The sequence below is a fragment of the Crotalus tigris genome, unplaced genomic scaffold, assembly GCF_016545835.1.
Source record: "Crotalus tigris isolate CLP2741 ecotype Arizona unplaced genomic scaffold, ASM1654583v1 scf7180000023612.410070, whole genome shotgun sequence".
NCBI classification, from domain to species: domain Eukaryota; kingdom Metazoa; phylum Chordata; class Lepidosauria; order Squamata; family Viperidae; genus Crotalus; species Crotalus tigris.
The window spans coordinates 289,039-308,472 of NW_024100078.1; the positions used below are offsets into that span (position 1 = coordinate 289,039).

The window sequence follows — 19,434 nt, forward strand, 5'->3', positions numbered from 1 at the left end:
CTAGGTGGTTTTCATTCTTGGTTTTTTGAGTTTTGGTAGAAATGTAATGATCTCTTACATATAATGAACTCCACCTCCTTTTTATTAGGTTTGTTTCTTTTGAATAATTTGTATTCTTCCATTAGTACATTCCAATCATGAATTTCATCCCATTAAGTTTTAGTAATCGCAATTATATCATACCTGCCTTCATGTACTAGTACTTCAAGTTTATTGTTTGTACCCTAAACTTTGAGTGTTTGTGTATAGGCATTTGAGTCCTTCATTGCTGAACCTGGGTATGCTTCCTCTATCTTGTATTTTATATCTCAGTTTTTCTTCCTTTCCATCATTTTCTATCTCATCGTTTGATTGGTTGTCTTGGAGTGGTCACCCTTCTCCCTTATTTTTAGTTTAAAGCCCTTCTGATAAGTTGAGAGTCATTTTCCAAATATAGGTGTTCATTTTTTGCCAAAAACGCTTCAGTAGGTAGTGCAGACTATAGTCTAGGAATCCAAAGTCTCTTGACAGCACCAACCCTTAAACCAGTGGTTCATTTCTATAATCCTTTGTTTTCTCATTGAATGTTAATCTTCCCATGAAAACACCACTTGTAATCCCAACTCTTAACTTTCTTGCCTAAATAACTTAACTGATAATTGAGTAAGAGTCAGAGGTTTTTTTTTATCAGCTATACTCTGCTCTAAATATCAAAAAGGAGAACACGAAAAGCATTTTTTAAAAAATGGAATGGTAAATTAGGTTTTCTGTTTATTTCAGATGGAAGGGAGGTGGTATCTATTATAGTTGTAACGTAAACAAAATTAATGGAAACCTTGCTTAATAGAGTAATTCTAAGTATTGTATTTTTGCTTTTAGCTTTATTTACTATTTTTTTTCACTGAATAGCAAAATACATCTTAAATGACAAAAAAATCCATTTTTTTCTCATACCAGACTGAAGTGTTGAATCAGCAAGTATCAGGATCTAACACTCTTTGCATCCCATAAGACTATAAAACTGAAGATGATATATTATGTTGTCATGTTTCCTATCTATGGTATTGAGTTTTCTAAAACCAAAGATACTTGGAAGGTTCCCTGCTTGAAATTTAAATATAATTGCATGTTCAGAAATATAAAATTGCCAGGGGAATGCAACAATTTTTTAGAATGGAATAGAGTAACCGAGATTGAAGGGACCTTAACAGTCTTCTAATCCAACCCCCTGCTCAAGCAGGAGACCTTGTACCATTTTGGACAAATGGTTGTTCAATCTCTTCTTAAAACTTCCAATGATGGAGCACCTACTATTACAGAGGGCAAGCCATAGCACTAATTAATCACTGTTAGGAAATTTCTCCTTATTCTCTTCTGCCATATATTATTCATCATATAAATGTAATCACATAATATATTTTTCATAGACTTTTTCTGAAAAATCCTTTTATTTGGATTACAGAGTTGAAAGTACAGGAAAGTTACTAAACATAGCAAAAGGATTATGTTGAGAGTCTAGTAACAATGTTTGGCTCCATATGCCAGACTTCTGTTGCATTGAAGACAATGAGTTCCTTCATGAGGACTGAATGATCCTGGACTGCAAACCACTATAAGAAAAGAAAGAAAAACAAAACAAACAAAAATAATCATGTCATCAAATGTATTACTATTTGCTGTAATAAAATGAAAATTCCAAATTTAAAGCCAGTTAATTGCTTCAAGATTTATTTCCTAAATTTGGGGTTCACCTACAAAAATGTTTTAAGAAAAAATAAGGAAATAGGAAGCAGAAGTAAATATAAAATGTGTAAGACAGCGATCATAGATGCACGAAAGTTTGAAAAGACTCCATCAGTTATCTGCAACACATTGTATACAGCTAACATCTCTGCCCCATCCCATCATATTCTGAGATTTATCTTCAACTATATTGTGAATAATTACAGGTACAGAACATCTGGTATTGGATTTCTTGGGGCTTTGTATTTTATGAAAACTCATAAATGTTTTACAACTATTATGTTTCCCAAAAATAACACTCAGTCTTATATATATATTTTGTCTCCAAAAGAAGCATTAGGTCAGGAGATGTCTTATTTTTTCCACTGTCTTGCCTCACAGTGGCAGCACGAACAGCCCTGTCCAGCAGGAGCCCATGTGGCTGCCACCGGCCAACTTCTTCTGTGGCTGCTCAATGCCGCTTGCACACGTTTGGGCCCGAAGAATTACATTGTGTGGACTGTTAAATGGAATGTTTGCTCAAAGCAAAAGAGCTGTGGTATATCGTAGAAAATCCACCACGTGTTTGCAGCTGCTGATCAGAAAAGTCATGATCAAGCAATGGCTTATCTCATCTTGAATTTAGATGATGAACAATTTCTAAATGTTGCAAATTTAAAGACTGCAAAGGAAATTTGGTTGAAATTGAGAGCTGTGCACATGAACGTTTCTGCTTGCAACATAGTGCAATTGTCAAGAAAACTTTACAGGGCCTGTTTGCAACCAGGTGAATCTGTGGAAGAGCATTTAAATAAAATGCAAAGTTTATTTTTGGACTTAGAACAATGTGGGATTAAATTCCCTGAGTCCCAGAAGGTTTTATTGGTGTTGAACAGATTAGATAAAACCTGGGACACAGTTTCTGCCATATTTGAGTGTAAAGAAGAGCAAGAATTAAATTTTGAGGCTTTAAAGGTATGTTTGATTAATGAAGAAAGCAACATTTTAGGAACAGCCATGAGGAGGTGAAATTCCTGAGGAGGGGGTCCAGACTGCAAGTCTCCGGAGAAGAAACAAGGAGCAGATGGGACCAAGTTGCATAAAAAGAGAGATTTTGCAAGCAGAGAGCTCAGCAAGAAAAGAATTGCTAGATTTGTGGAGCAAACACACATCTGAAAAGGAACTGTTTGCAGAGGAACAATTTACAGCGAAGAACATTTGTGCAAGCAAAAAAGACTGATTTTCAAAAGGAACATTTTGGTGTTGCAAAAGTTTGCTATATCAACAACAGAGACAAGTGGCTAATAAATAGTGGGGCAAGTCAAACAATTGTTAATGACTCTGAATTATTTTGCAGGTTTGTTCCAGTAGCACAAGAAACTGTGGCTTTGGCAAATGGCCAGAAAGCAAAAGTCATTGGAAGAGGCGATATAAAAATTCCATATTTGGAATCAAAGTTTACTAACGTGCTTTGTGTACCTGAGATGGAACATAATTTGTTAAGTGTGTCTAATTTAGACAAACAAGGTTTTGAGGTCATTTTTGTAAATGGGAAGTGTCTCATCAAGAGGAATGGGAATATTTGTGCAGAAGGCATAAAGGAAGATAATCTATATGTATTGCAGGGACAAAAGGTTCAATGTTCCCATATATTTAAAAACGTTGCAGAGCATGATTCGTGCGTTCACCTTCTACATAGAAGACTTGGCCATGCAAGCTTTAAAGTTTTGCAGCAAATGCAAGGAGTTTGCAGAAGGGCTAAATTTGAAGGGATGCAAAACATATTTGGACTGTGCAGTATGCAAAGCATCAAAGTCAAAGGCATACCCAGTTTGTAAATATAGCACAAGACAAACAAAAAGAGCTCTAGAGCTGGTCCATGCAGATCTAGTGGGATCTATGCAAGCCAGTTTGGGAGGAGCAAAATATGCACTGGCAATTGTTGATGATTATAGCAAGTATTCATTTTGCTACTTGCTTAGAGCAGTGGTTCTCAACCTTTTTAATGCCGCGACCCCCAAGCGGTCGTAAGTCGAGGACTACTCAACCGGTCGTAAGTCGAGGACTACTCAACTGGTGCAGCACCGTTTGCAGAATGGGACTTTTGATGGGCTCAGCAGGGCAGAGACCGCCTGGACAATTCCTATTGGCTTTTGAAAGCAAATAGAATTAGACTCTATTCAAGAGAGTCTATTCTATTGGCTTTCAAAAGCCAATAGAATAAAAGGGAGTAGCACAGCTAAGGAAAAGGGGAAAAAAATGGCGGACTGCATTGTTTGGCGACCCCCGTGAAATGGACGTTTGACCCCAAATGGGGTCCCGACCCACAGGTTGAGAACCACTGGCTTAGAGGAAAGATAGAGCTGCTACAACAATGCAAACAGTGGGTAAGTTTTGTAGAGAGAAGGTACAGACAACAACTGTGTCAGTTGCAAACTGACAGAGGTACTGAATTTATGTCAACTAAATTCCAACAATGATTGGGGCAGTTGGGGATAAGACACAGACGTGCAAATCCTTACACAGCAGCAGAGAACGGTGTAGCTGAAAGAAGGAATGGTGTTTTGCAAACAATGAAAGATTCATTATTAGAGGATTCTGGTATGAGCAGGTCATATTGAGGAGAAGCCATATTGACTGCCAATTATATAGTTAACAGGCTGTGGAGTTCCTCCATTAATAATACTCCATATGCCATTCTATACGGGAGAAAGCCATCATTGGCACATTTGAGAATTTTTGGAAGTACTGCATGGGTACATATTCCGAAAGCAATCAGAAGAAAGGGACAGCAAAAGGCAAGAAAGCTCAGGTTTGTGGGCTATGAGCCAGGGTCAAAAGGATATCGCTTTAGCGATGGAAGTAAAAGAATTGTAATTTCAAGGTCTGCTAATTTTGCAGAACAAAATTGGGACAGAATTAATGCAAATTCTGGGTATGTCTCACTTAATGACGGTGATCTATTTAATGACAATAACTCATCTAATGATGGAAAAATGATTATTGATGTCAATGTTCAGGGAGGAGAGGCTGAACAAGACATGAAATCAGAAAGATTTGAGACACAGGAGCAGTTAATACCACGTAGGTCAGAGCGTTGTAACAAAGGAATTCCACCTGACAGGTATTCTGCTAGCAAGGTAAAGGTTTGCAATGTGTGGTATGAGCCAAGAAGTTATAAAGAGGTGTTGGCATTACCAAAAGCTGAACAAGAAAGATGGAAGGAGGCCATGGATAAAGAGATGAAATCCATAGGAGACCATGAAATATTTAAATCAGTGACTTTGCCACAGGGAACTAAAGCTGTGGGTTGTAAGTGGGTATATAAGAAATAGGTATTGCCAAATAATGATGTACAGTATAAGGCCAGGTTAGTGGCACAAGGTTTTTCACAATTAAAGAATTTGGGAGAAATAAAAAAAATATCTCGGTGTAGAGCTATAGAAAAATGAAAAAGGTGATTATATTCTCAGTCAAAGGAGAAAAATTGAGCAGTTATTGAAAAATAGAATATGAAAGATTGTAATACGGCTCCCACACCCATGAGTACTGATTTTTATAATAGTTTAAGTGCGGACAAAGGTGAAACTTGTGATCAAGAGATATATCACTCAGCAATAGGGAGTTTATTATATCTATCACAGTGGTCCAGACTAGAAATAGCTTGCACAGTAAGCATTTTGAGTTGTTTTACTTCTGCACCCACAAAGTTACATTGGATGGGTGTAAAAAGGATTCTCATATATTTAAAGGGAACCATAAATTTGGGTCTTCAAATACAGATTACTGAGGAATTGAAATTAAAGTGTTATGCTGATAATGACTATGCAAATGACATAAACACAAGGAAATCAAATTCTGGAATTATAATATTGTTTGGAGGGACTCTAATTGGATGGAAGTCCAGAAAACAAACAACTGTTGCTATTTCAACAGCGGAAGCAGAATTTATTGCTTTATCTGAATTGTGTTCTGAAGTAACATGGTATGTATAGTTGTTGCAAGATTTAAATATTAATGTAAAAGAATCTGTAAAGGTATTTGGAGACAATGCTGCCTGTATAAAAATGGCAACTGGTGACAGGCTGAAGAACAGAAGTAAACATGTAGACATTAAGTATTGTAATGTCAGGGAAGCTGTAAAAGGAAAATTGATTAGTTTACATCATTGTTTTTCTGAGGATAATTTGGCAGACATGATTACTAAACCATTGGGTGGTGTTCACTATGGAGAATGTATTAAGTCAATAGGTCTGATGTCTCTTCCTGTCATGAAGGGAGGAGTGTTGGAATATTCATGAGCAGGAAGAGTCATGTGGTAACTCAGTCAGCCAATGTGAAGAAAGTACTTCTGAGTCTGTGCAAAAGGGTACTGAGTTAGAAGCTGAATTTTCAGTCTTGGGTTTGTCTCTGTATCTCTCTGTAAGAAGTATTCATTGAGCTATGTTGCTGTAAAAAAGAATGTATTGTATTGTAAATATTTTGATATGAATATAAAGAGGTTATTTTGAATCAGCTAAATGCAGTCAACTGTGAGAGCTTCTGATTTATTTTTCACCAACAGAGAAATTAAAATTCTCTAACAGAGGCTTTTAGGAAAGGCCTCTGCAACCGAGAATGGAGGCCTGGGTTTCTTGAAGGCCTCTGCCCGTGAAACGGAGCCCGGGGGATGATGTGCATGAATGGCCACAAAGTGGGCTGGCGGTGGCCATGCGGGCTCCTGCTGGATGGGGCTGTTGGTGCCGCCATGAGGCAAGTGTCGGGCATGGGAGGGCTGGCTGCAGGGCCTCCAAGGTATGTGGGTGCGGAGTGCATGGGGCAGCTCCACTCCCTCTCCCACTTGCCTCGCCTCACCTTGTGGTGGCAGCACAGCAAACAATCAGACTGGGTGGGCAGGTGGCCAGCTGCCCAGGCTCTTAACTAGAGCTTACTTTGGGGATAGGGCTTATATTAGGCACAGGTGTAAAAATCAAGCTAGAGTTTATTTTTGGGGAAACACAGTAGTACCAAAATAAAATATAAATCTTGTAATATTATGTATCTACTATTTATCATTATGGTTGGCTTAGTTTGTTATGTAGGTGTGCTTTCAACTATTCTTATGAACAAAACTATTGAAACTCGGTCCTTGAGTGATCTCTTCAGCAATTTAATGTCAAAGAACTTTAGAAATATAGTAAGACAGGGCCAGGGTCTGCACTGTTCATTTGCTTCTAAAAGTAGGATCTTCTTGATTGCTTTATTTAGAGGGACATGACCTTCAGCTAGGTTGGCATGCTTTTATATGGTATGAGAAATCTAAAGCACATAAGTATTTTCAGAATCATGCAATAAGAAACGTACTACTTTCAGAATGGGAGAAAATTAAATATAAAATATACATGAAAATACCTGAGTGGCTTTCAACAATGGAAGCATTTGCTTATCCAAATCTGATTAATTATGACAAACTGGTTAGTTATAAGATATTTTAGATAAAGAGGGAAAACTTAAGGACAGGCAAACTTTACAATTACAAGGTATTGATTTGACATGGTGGTCCTACTTGCAAAATCAAAGAAGATATGAAAAAGATATAAAATTGATAGGTTTTTACAAAGAAGAGACCCCATTGGATAAAATTTTGTTAAAAACAGATGAGAATTTGATTAGAAAGCTCTATAAATTTCTTCTAAACTGGAAGACAGAAGAAGAACAAGTGAAAGAAACAATGATAGTATGGGCAAAGAACTTTGGATATTCTATAGATTTGGAAGACTGGCAAAAACTTTGGGATAAAAACATTAAGCTTACAAAAGCGGTAGCTTTTAAAGAAAACTTATATAAGATGTTCTATAGATGGCATATGACACCAGTTCGCTTAGCGAAAATGTTTAAAAATGTTTCGGATATTTGCTGGAAATGTAAACAACACCCAGGCACTTATTACCATGCCTGGTGGACATGCCCTATCGCTAAGAAATATTGGTCTAAGATTCATAGATGGTTGGAAAAGATGATGAAACTACAAATAGAATTTAAACCAGAATTGTTTTTGTAGGAATATTAAGATCTAATTATGGTAAAGAGAATGACTACTTGATATTGCATGTTTTAACTGCTGCAAGTATAGTATTTGCCCAATTTTGGAAAAAGGAGAATCTACCATCTGACCAGATTATTATTACCAAAATTCTAGAGTGTGCAGAAATGGATAGACTAACATTAGAAATGAAAGAAAAAGATGATTCAATTTATTTTAGAACTTGGGAAAAATTTTATCAATGGTTAGAGACACGTTAGAACTTGAAGGATTTAATATTTTAGAATAGATGACTGATTTTTAATTGAGTTCTAACTAACATTTTGATGATTACTTTTTCTGATTTACTGATTTTCATTTGTTACTTTTGATTGTTAGGATTTATTTTTTTATTTTATTTGTTTTTTGTGATTTTATTAATAGTATCTACTTAATAGATCAATGTATTTCTTTATTAATTATTTTTAATATGTTACAGTGTAAGCTTTGTTAAAAATGGTTGAATATGATACTTACTCATTATTATGAACCAGACGGTTGCTTGTTTGTTGAAATATGTGATTGTACCTATCCTTACTTTACGCTAATCCCTTATTTCCTTCCCCTCCCCCTTTCCTTTTTATCCTTCCCTTTACCATACCTATATTTTTCCTAGTTTTCCTTACCTATATAAATTTAATAAAATTTTGTTTAAAAAAATAGTAGGATCTTCTTGAGTCCAAATAGCCCTCATTTTATAATCATTCATTTAGTGACTATTTGAAGTTACAACAGCATTGGAAAGTGACTTACAACTGATCCTCGCACTTATGACCATCATAGCAACTTCAGAGCACATGATCAAAATTAGGCTTTGGCATTACTATGGTTGTAGCATCTTGGGTCACGAGATTGCCATTTGCAAGCTTCCCAGCCTGGAATGAGACAATTAGCCATAGCCACATTGCCTCAGCCACTTCACTGCAGCCCCCCCCCCCCGCAGCTTCACCCAATACATTGCCATGGCTATCTGGCTCCCAATACACCACCACAGGCTCCACACCCTGGGCGTCCCTTCACCACTGGCCTTCTGCCCCTCATCCCATCCCCCACTGCCTTGCATTGGGTGATTCACTGTAGAACATATCCCCCTGGCCACTCTTCCATGCGGGACATTTAGTCATGGGATAACTCACCAACACTGGTGTGGGGAGACCAGGAGGCTGCTTCCTCCCTCCCCCCATGGGCCATTGGTCACTGGCAGAAGGGTGCATCAGCTGGCCCCCTTGCCCAGATTCGGCCCTGCATTCTATTTATAGATTCCTTTAGTCATATCCTCAAAGGGTAAGGACAAAAATAAAAGAATGAAAATAAAATGTCTATCTCCAACCAATTAATTCAGAATTTAGCTTACTTCTCACCCAGGATAGTATGTTACTCAAGTCCAAAGCCTTTATCTACCTTTGGGCAGGAATGTTGTTCATCATCATCATCATAATCCCCTGCTTTCAAAGTTTTCATAGATTCTAAAATACTCAGCTTTGACTTAATCTCACAATCACCTCCCACAACATTTTCCCCTTGCAGAGGGGCCACCATCTGAAAGAGGAACTAGGGGGATAGGGGGAAGGCAGCGCCTTCCCATCCAGCCAATGCAGCAGCTGAAAAGCTGCAGCCAACATACTCTTGTTGTCTCCTCTTCCTCTTCCTGTTCCTTGCTGACTACAGCCTTTGCCTTGCTGCTGCCTTGCAGTGGTGGGGGAGCCAGGTACAAGAAAGCCAGGAGCAAGCAAAGACCAGTGGAAGGGATTTAAGCCCTTTTCCAAAATTAAGTTTAAAAAAAGGAGAAAAAGAGTCATGCATCTGTAAGATAAGTGGCTATATAAATCTGAGAAATACATCATATAAATTTAGCAACAGGTTGGAGCAGCAGAGAGAATGAATTGTCCATAATATCTACATTAAGTTCAGTGGTAGAATTCTAGCCTGCCATGCCGCAGGCCTGGGTTCGATTTCTGATCAATGCAACACATCTTTTGTGATCCCAGGGTTTCATTTTGCTAAAAAATATATATTTAGCCAAAGATTAAATGGCTGCATGTTTTTCTAGAAAAAAGTTATATTTAGCCAAAAAAATAAAAACAAAAAGATTTTACTTACTTAGCTGCCTTTTCTCCCTAGAGTTGGACCCACAGAGACCATTTAATTAAAAGAAATATGTACAATAAACAGTAAAAAAAAAGTTCATTGTACAAGTGAATAAATTAAACTAGCCAGAAAGAAAAGAACTAAAGAAAGACAGCAAAAACAGCAGCAGCACTTGTGTTAGCTGGGAACTGAACCCAGGCTCCCAAGTGGCAGGTGAAAATTCTACCACTGAACCACCAAGTTGGCTGTTGGAAAGAACTGGATGGCTGCTTTGTTGGTATAAAAAAGGCATTGTTGGCCAAGCTAGAAAGCTGAAGTGTAATAATGATTTAAAATATTCTCTTCATCCATTTGCTCTATATGAGAGTTTTTACCTGCTCTCTGCACATGCTTTAAATGCTTTTAGCTCTGACGGATAGCTTTATTTACATAAATTCAAGAACCCCGTGCCTCTGAGCAAGTGTGGAAGATGCCTTGTCCATCCACTTGGCACATCAGAATCCCTCATCTGATGTGTTATGCAGTCCTGCATCACTGCCTTTGGGATTCAAAGCTGCCTCACCGAGCGCTCATGCATCTCACACACACATGCAATCTCCCCCCCTCCTTAGACCAACTTTTGTCCACCAAACTGCACAGTGGAATGGGAGGGGGGGTAACATGGGACATGCGAATGCTCATGTGAGCTTCCAGCGAGGTGCGAACCAGTCCCACTGGGAAACCATCAAAGGACAGGTGACTTTTGACACTGGGGCGTGTTAAAGATTTTCCAAGGCTCTCCCAGCAGATGGAGGGGAGCAGATCCCAGCACATTTGCTGGAGGGGAGGGAGGGAGTGAAGGGGGAGAATCAGGTGGCATATGAAGAAGCACACCGTCCTGCTCTCCCCTCCACTGCTGTTCCCCTGGCAGGCTCTGAGGCACTCCACACGTGGGGAACTCTGCCAGAGAGGCACACACTCCTTCCTTCCTTCCCTCCCTCTCTCCACAGGCAAAGTGGCCTCCTGCTGCTGAAGGGAGCAGCCCACCACCCAGCTACAGGCACTGTCCCTATGCAGGTATTTGGTGAATTATCTTGTGTAGCTAATTGTCCCATGCAGGATAGCAGCCAGGGAAATTTGCCCCACAGTGAATCACCTGATGCGAGGCAGTGGAGACAAGCGATGGAGAAGTGCTGGAGGGATGCCTGGGGCATGGAGCTCATGGCAGTGCCAAAGGCCCTTTATTAAAAGAAATTCAAAATGGCAAATGTAAAAAGGAATAAAAAAAGTTTTTTAAAAATACCAAACCAAGATAAGGATAGAAAGAACAATTTTGGATCATTTTTAATCATAATATACTAATCTGCACTTCTGTTTATCTGGATATACTTCAACTGTCTTTTCTACTTAAAAAAGATTTGTTCAGATACAGCCCTTTCAGCTTATTCATGGTTTATTAAACTGAAAATGAGTTTCAGTTTTTTGTCAACTGATTCCCTGTCCTCTTTCTCTCATGTACCAGAACTGAAATTATGAAAATGGAAATTATTAGCTAACAATTTCCATTTTATGTCCATACCAGAAAACTATGGGTTGATCTTGGAAGTAAAGAAACTGTAAACAGAATATTCATACTCAAATTCATGACTCTTGGTTTCTTATATCAACATTGTTGAATGTGAATTGGTCCTAACCAATTATTATAAATATTTGTAGGATTCTATATAAAAATTTAGAACTGCAATGAACAAATTAATTGCATCATGTTATTTTAATTTCCCAAGCAAAAATAATGTATAAACAATATCTATTACTTTTGAGATCTATGCTAAAAGCAAGTATTTTTTTTATGTAATGAATAACTGCAACTCAATAGCCTTACAATACCATAACATTCCTTAACACTATTTCAATCTGGCAAGTATAAAAATCACAAAATAGTCTACCTCTATTTACGGGCAAAAACATAGCTAACATTAATTTAGGAAGGTTTAAATCTGAGATTTAAGTTAATTTTAACAAGATTTAGCCATAAAGCAACTGTTCAACTGCACACTTACATAATACATATGGTCACAATTTGTACATTTTATTTGTATAGAACACATAACTGTCCCCAGTTATTTACCAGTGGTCTTCTAATACTCGTCTATAAATACACACAAAGGGATTCTGTTTCCAGTTCATATTTGAAATCTTACATAGCTTGAGAGGTTTTTTTGGTAGAAACCCTGCCCATGCCACAGTATGTCATATAAAAGGGAAGGCCTCCTCTCAATACTCAATCCAATAACCATCACAGTAGATAGAATCCAAAATTCTAACTTTCAATCCAAATCAGAGGAGAGACTTGTTTTCAGAATTCAGATGATCACTTGAAGAAATATAGTTGAAGACCCAGCTCTTTCTCATTTTAGTCTCTAAGATTCCCACAGATGAATCCACACTCTTACAATGAAGTAGCTAGTCTAGGAGAATATTAAAAAGAATATTGCACAAAGACTCCATCCTGCTGACATTACAATCTGAAGTAACGATGTCTTATTAAATTTGAAGGTTGCAGGCCAGCAAATGTACAAAAGCACACTAGTCAAAAATAAGGTTGACAAAAGCACTATTTAGCTCACAAGGACAGGACAAGAATGTTTCACCAGCTCATAGCACTAATGAATGATAACTGTCACCCATCTCTAAAAATCTATTATAAGACAAGGAACTTGGCACTTAATACTGCCATAAAGCAATGACACCTGCAGATTCTACCTCAAAGCAATTGTGCATTTTGTTATATGAACATGAAACAGAAAGCACTCAGAAAGTATTAAGGTTCAATGAGACAAATGGAATTAAAAACAGATACTTATATACTGATCTTGAAAGTTCAGTGCAAGTTCGAGGTCATTGTTCTTCTTGGCATGGTAAAAATCTAAAACAAAACTTCAAACATATTCGACAGAAGACTTTTATCTCACACATAAGAAAATGAAAAGAGATCGAGTCAACTCTCATAGGAGGGAGAAAATATAGGAGTGGCAGAACCTGGGGGCAGAGTTAAAAGAGGTATGAGCCTAGAATCCCTGCTTAGCCACAAATGAATTAAGTCCAACCTTGAATTCCATTGATCCTTATCTTATCCCAAACAGGGTCTAATCATTAGATAAGGGTCAATTCAAGAGAGGTGGAACTTAGTTCGCTTGTGGCTATATAGGGAATCTAGGCTGATTTTTCTTTTAACTCCACCCTCAGGATGTGCCATTCCTTCTCCTATAGAAAATGAATTCTAAACAATAGCCAGAGGTTATTATCAAAAGGATCCAACTTTCTACTGCAATATATCCCCCATGAAAGAAACTCTGCCCTTGATTCCACAGAAATAAAACAAAGACTACTATCTAAATAATTGGAATGGATTAATTATTTTGTTAACAATTAACAAAAAAAGCAATGGTATTAACTGGATTGGTAGTCCATTTTCAAAAGAGTATAGGCAATTGTTCTTGGGTAATAATACTTTGCTCCCGAACAAAATACTTTATTATAATCTATTTTATCTATTGAGCCTATTTCCTTGAAACAACATGTTTTCAGTTCCAGACTAAGAATATATTGTAAAATCTGTGGATTGGAGTCAAGTGTCTAATTTCAAGGCATTAGAGTTTGCCACTGATTAGGAGCACAATATGCAGAGTAGTAAGCGAGATTAATCCATTGCTTTGCAATATTGTGATTTTGGTACAAAAAACTTCAATATTCTATTGCTTGCACTGATGAAGAAGAAAAAGGGTAAGGTTTTCACAAGAAGGATTCACTTGTAATCTAGATGACCTAATTTTTTTTTATTCAGAGATGAAACACTACGCATAAGCAGCTTTCAGCTAATACCACCAAGCTTTCTCCCCCTTTTTTAATTGAGTAGTTTTAAAAGTTGGGTACAAGGGAGACACCCCCAAATACAGAGTGATTGTAGAATGTCTACTTATTGAAAGCAGAACTCCATTGCAGACCCAAGAAAGCACAAGGAGTAGTCTTTAAACTTTGCTTTCACAAAAGACAGCCCTAAGAACTCTTAATTCTAATTCTTTGGAGTAATTATCATCTATTCTAGAAAAGATAAATACAAGCCAATATATTAACCATAATGACAATCACAATACATTTTGATTTAAATTTGATTTTATACTAGGACAGAATCTATCAGTCACAAAGAACAAATGCCAACAAGTTAGTTTATCATAGTAACCAATTCATTTGCAATTACATTCCATTTTCATGAAATAATAATAATAATAATGATGATGATGATGTTGGAAGGGACCTTGGAGGTCTTCTAGTCCAACCCTGTTCAGGCAGGAAACCCTATACCATTTCAGACAAATGGTTGTCCAGTCTCTTCTTAAAAACTTCCAGTGTTGGAGCATTCACAACTTCTGGAGGAAAGTTGTTCCACTTATTAATTGTTCTAACTGTCAGAAAATTTCTCCTTAGTTCTGGGCTGCTTCTCTCCTTAATTTCCATCCATTGCTTCTTGTCCCGCCTTCAGGTGCTTTGCAGAATAGCTTGACTCCCTCTTCTTTGGGGCAATCCCTGAGATATTGAAACACTGCTATCATGTCACCCCTAGTCCTTCTCTTCATTAAACCAGACATACCCAATTCCAGCAACCATTCTTTATATGTTTTAGCCTCCAGTCCTTTGATCATCTTTGTTGCTCTTCACTGTATTCTTTCTAGTGTCTCAATATCTCTTTTACATCATGGTGACCAAAACTGGATGCAGTATTCCAAATGTGGCCTTAGCAAGGTGTTATAAAGTGTTAATAACACTTCACATGATCTTGATTCTATTCTTGCTAATGCAGCCTAGCATTGTGTTGGCTTTTTTAGCAGCTGCAGCATGCTGCTGGCTCATATTTAAGTGACTGTCCACTAGCACTCCAAGATCCTTCTCACAGTTAAAAGATACCACCTATATTGTACCTATGCATTTGGTTTTTATTGCCTAAATGTAGAACCTTAGTTTTTTCACTATTGAATTTCATTTTGTTCAATAGCACCCAATGTTCAAGTCTGTAAAAAGATCCTTCTCTATCTTAAGCCTATCTTCTGGAGTGTTGGCTATTCCTGCCAGCTTTGTGCATCTGCAAATTTGATGAGCTCCCCATCTATCCCCTCATCCAAATCACTGATGAAGATGTTGAAGTGCACTGGACCCAGAACAGAGCCCTGGGGCACCCCACTATACATTTCCCTCCATGTAGATGCAGTTCCATTGAGGACCACACACTGAGTACAGCCGGTCAGCCAGCTACAAATCCATCTGGTAGTGATGCTGTTTAACCCACATTTTTCTCTTATCAAGTAGTAGTTGTGGTCTACTTTATCAAATGCCTTACTTAAGTCCATGTAAATTATATTCATAGCATTCCTCTGGACCACTAATTTTGTCACCTGATCAAAGAATGTAATAAGATTTGTCTGGCATGATCTTTTTTTTGACAAACCCATGTTGGCTTTTGTTTATGACTTTGTTTACTTCTAGGTGTAAGATTCGTTGCTTATCTTTTCCAGAATCTTCCCAGGTATTGAGGTCAGGCTGATAGGTCTGTAATTTCACCATGAACTATGCAACCAAACTGTAAGAACTAATAACCAAATTTGTCACAAGCAATAAATTTACTATCTGTGTTGTAATAAAAAGTTAGCTAGATAATTCCTGTAACAGTATCTAGTAATCTGTATTTATAATTCTGAAAACTGTTATGCTTCCAACCTACCACAACAATTAGGGCAATCTGGATGTAGTAGAGAATTAATTCCATAACCTGGAAAACAGCGATTAATCCACACCATTTGCAGAGTGCCTTCAATGTAGTATATTTCAGGTAGTGGTGCTGTTCTTTTCCCAAGAACTTCAATTTGTTGGCTAAAGAATTTCTCTATTAGGTCTTTTGCCTGAAGTAAAAAGAAATTACTTTCTTGATAAAGATAAAAATCAGCATTTTTTTACTTGCTTCTTTTCTTACTTCTATAAAAAATACAAACTGTATCAATAACATTAAGCGTTTATCCTTGGCTAATGTATTTATTGTAATATACAATGAATAAATACTCTTATACATGAGAGAATGTCTTTGTGACATGCTGGGTTCAGAGCACTAAAAACTAAATTTTAAGAAAAAAGACTGAAGGAGTTATGTTTGTTTACCCTTAAGTAAAAATGACTCCTGTGTGTGTTTGGAGGGGAGAGAGAAAAGCACTTTTCAAATACTTGAAAAGATATCAAAGAAATTTGTCCTTTCTCATCCTAGAATGCAGGTTGTATAATACTGAATATAAGTTGCAGGATATTTGAAATAGAGTATTAGAAGAACTTTCTAACTAATGGATTTTTACAGTGAAATAAGTGTCTGAAGATTTGGAAGAAACTAAAAAGCCATGCTTTCTGATATTTTAATTTAGGTTCTTACAATGATTAGCAGTTTGGATTAAATGGCCTTAGTGGCCCATTCAAACTTCTTGATTCTCTTACAGGAGTCTGGGTATCAAGATAATAAATGCTTATGATGGTTCAGAGAGATATCTTAACCTTAGCTCCAATTATCAAATCTGATAGATCAGGTTTCTTAGTTTGGCCTAGTATTCAAATAGCTACAGACTTAGGCAAAAGTGAGGATAATTAAATATATCTCTCCCAATTTCTCCTTCAATTTCTTTTCTTTCAGAGGGTGGATACATTTTTTTTAAAGAACTAAATGGAAAAAGTATACTGTTCTTGCTTTAGTATTTTTTTTCCTTCTGGTATCCAAAAAAGATTATCTCCTAAAGTATCTAGAGCAGCGGCCCCCCAACCTTTTGAGCACCAGGAACAGGTTCTGTGGAGAGAGGTTTTCCCGTTGACTGGGGGGGGGGGCATCGTTTTGCATGCTGCCTGCATCCCACAGATGGGGCTTCTCTTGTTTGTGTGGCCCGATTTCTGGCATGCCAGGGTCAGGACTGGAGGTTGTGGACCCCTGGTCTAGAGGGAGATGTGGAAGATTATTTATATAGAATCACAGGACAGGAAAAGACTTTTTGGAGATCTTCCAGTCCAACACTGTATTCAAGGCAGGATTCTTTATACCATCTTTGATGAATGGATGTCCAATTTTTCTTGAAAGCATCCAGCGATGGCGCACCCAAAACTATGGGATGCAAGCTGTTCCTTTGGTTAATTGCTGTCAAGAAATTTCCTTCTTTAATGAGCTTCCACCCTTGCTTCTTGTCTTGCCCTCAGATGCTCTGGAGAATAAACTGATCAACTCTTCTTTGTGAAGCTCCTCAAATACTGGAAGACAGCTATCATATCACCCCAATTGTTAGGTCTGCCAGCTTCAGCACTTCAGACCATGCTTCAGCTGACATCAAAGGACAGGAGGGAGGGAGGCTATGGAATGTCGATTAGAACAAGTGTAAGAAGGGAAGAAAGGAGCTAGAAGGGAGGGGGAAATTGACAGGAGTGAGAATAATCAGGTGCCTGTATTAATTTGCTCCAGACTTCAAGGACAACCAGTCTGAGAATGAGTGAATGAACTGCCCACCATAAAACAGTGCACAAAACATCCAAATGACTTGCTATTGGATACTGGTCACTGACTCGAGGGTGAACTAGGATGGAAGGAAAAATCTATTGCTTTCTGCGGGAATACTTCAGATCTCACCTTACTTGCCTTGCAATCATTCAACTCTAGTAAAAGTACCTATTACTTGAATCAAATGGAGTCTATGATTATTCTTTCCTAGAGTTAGATTTGGGACAGTTTTGACATTAGGCAGGATCTGCAAAATCGGTCAAGCCAGTTACCATGGGAATCGTGCCCACAATGTCAGCTCATGACAGTGAACAGAAGGAGGGAGAAGACTGGGCTGAAGCAGCTGCCAAATTCCAGAGCGGAGATCATCCCGAGTGGCTTGTGGAACTCAAAGCCTGTGACAAGCCTGTGGTCCCTAGGCATCTGGAAGGAAGAAGATTGGGAGTAGAAGCCTTCTGGGGTCCACTTCCAAAGGGGTAGTTGTGGAAGCCACCGCAAAGAACCCGCTACTATGAGGAAGAGTTCATAGCACCTGACAAGCCTGAGCCCAAAGATGTGCTATTTGAACAGGCACTCAATTTCCTTAGAGGAGCATTTGGCAACCTCAAGGCCATGGCCCAGATGGGGCTCTGACGTCCTTGCCAGTCACTGCCATATGGATGATGAATAGCTGCAATCCTCCCCTGTGGCCACACTTCTCCCAGTGGCTACAGCTAAAGCCCCACCAGCTCAACCACAGATTGCCCTGGCCCCAGTGGCTCAGCAGCCTCAAGCCCAGTGGGTTCCTGCACGCAGGAGAAGGAGCAGAACCCCCTGTACTGGGGGTAAAGTTTGGTGTCGATCCAAAGCAGTTGGCCTTCTTCCTGATGCACATGTACCTGCAGGAGTATGGGGAAGACCTGCTCACTAAAGGAACAAAAGTGTAGTTTGTTACCCTGGCCCTAGAAGGAGCCGCAGTGGAGTGAATGATGGCTCTGCATAACAATGATGCTCCAGAGCTGTGCATCTTCAGTCAGTTCATAGTGGCCCTTTGTAAGAGATTGGAAGACCCCCTTTGCTGACCACGAGGCCAGAATTTGCATGAACACCATTAAACAAGGGCAAGTATCTGTGGCTGCCTACACCCAAGAGTTTTGCAGCCCAGCCTGCAGGCTGACCGACTTGCTGCAGGACATGCTAATCTAGTGTTTCCAGGACGGCTGAATGATGATGTATACAAAGCTTGCTTCTCCTGAGGAGTCCCTCGCATGCTGCATGCATGGCATGTCCTCGCTGAGGAGATAAGAGATTAATTTAGCCAGATCCTGAACCTGTGCCAGCCACGGATGGAGAACATCCCTCACCATCAAAAGTGAGACCTAGAAGCTGCAAGCAAAGCCCCCATCAATGCTCCATTGGTTGCTTCAAGTGTAGAAAGGAGGGGCACTGAGCTACTGACTGCTGCATGTCAGTCCAGAAGCTCATGATGGGTCCTGCCAAGAAACAAGGGAAACCTGGCCACCAGAACCTGAGAGTTAGCTCTGAAAGGGATAGAGGTCACAAAGTTCATCCCTCTCCCACTGAGGACAGGGGAACTCCGACCAGGATCCAAAGAGCTCAGGTGAGAGCAGACAGTGACCTTTTGGTAAGTTGCCCTGATACTAATGACTACAAGTAGAGCTAGTGGTCTGCTCATCAGGGCACAGGGGAAGTTGGTGCCTTCTGGGCTCAGGCTACACCAAGTGCCTGGACAGCCCTGTCTTAGTGGAAGAAATGGGCTAGCACCTGAGGCAATTTAAAGTACCTGTGGCATTCTACCTGCTGGATGGGTCAGTGGCTGGTACAGCCCTTGCCACATTCGTCACTGAACCAATAGAAATGAAGATGGGGGAGCACACAGATACTTGAAGTTTCATTGTGGCACCTGGCATGGAAAAATCCCTTCTGGTAGGGTTAACGTGGCTTCCCAAAGTGGAATCCCTATATCAGTGATGGCGAACCTTTTAGAGACCGAGTGCCCAAACTTCAACCCAAATCCCATTTATTTATCATCAAGTGC

The 19,434-nt window shown here is 38.9% G+C and overlaps 1 protein-coding gene across 5 annotated transcripts in view; it reads right to left on the reverse strand.

The window, feature by feature from the left end:
• Positions 1 to 961: 961 nt before the first annotated feature.
• Positions 962 to 19,434, reverse strand: part of LOC120297278 (zona pellucida binding protein) — a 101,573-nt gene continuing 83,100 nt past the window's right edge. For 4 of the 5 annotated variants that reach the window (XM_039319723.1, XM_039319720.1, XM_039319719.1 and 1 more), the window contains 2 exons: positions 15,603 to 15,780; positions 1,409 to 1,589 (listed from right to left, as the gene is read on the reverse strand). In XM_039319723.1, coding sequence (XP_039175657.1) covers positions 1,495 to 1,589; positions 15,603 to 15,780 — 273 coding nt within the window. In that variant the 3' untranslated portion in view covers positions 1,409 to 1,494. Of the gene's footprint in view, positions 1,590 to 15,602; positions 15,781 to 19,434 lie in introns of all 5 variants that reach the window. The other variant, XM_039319722.1, reaches the window with a different exon arrangement.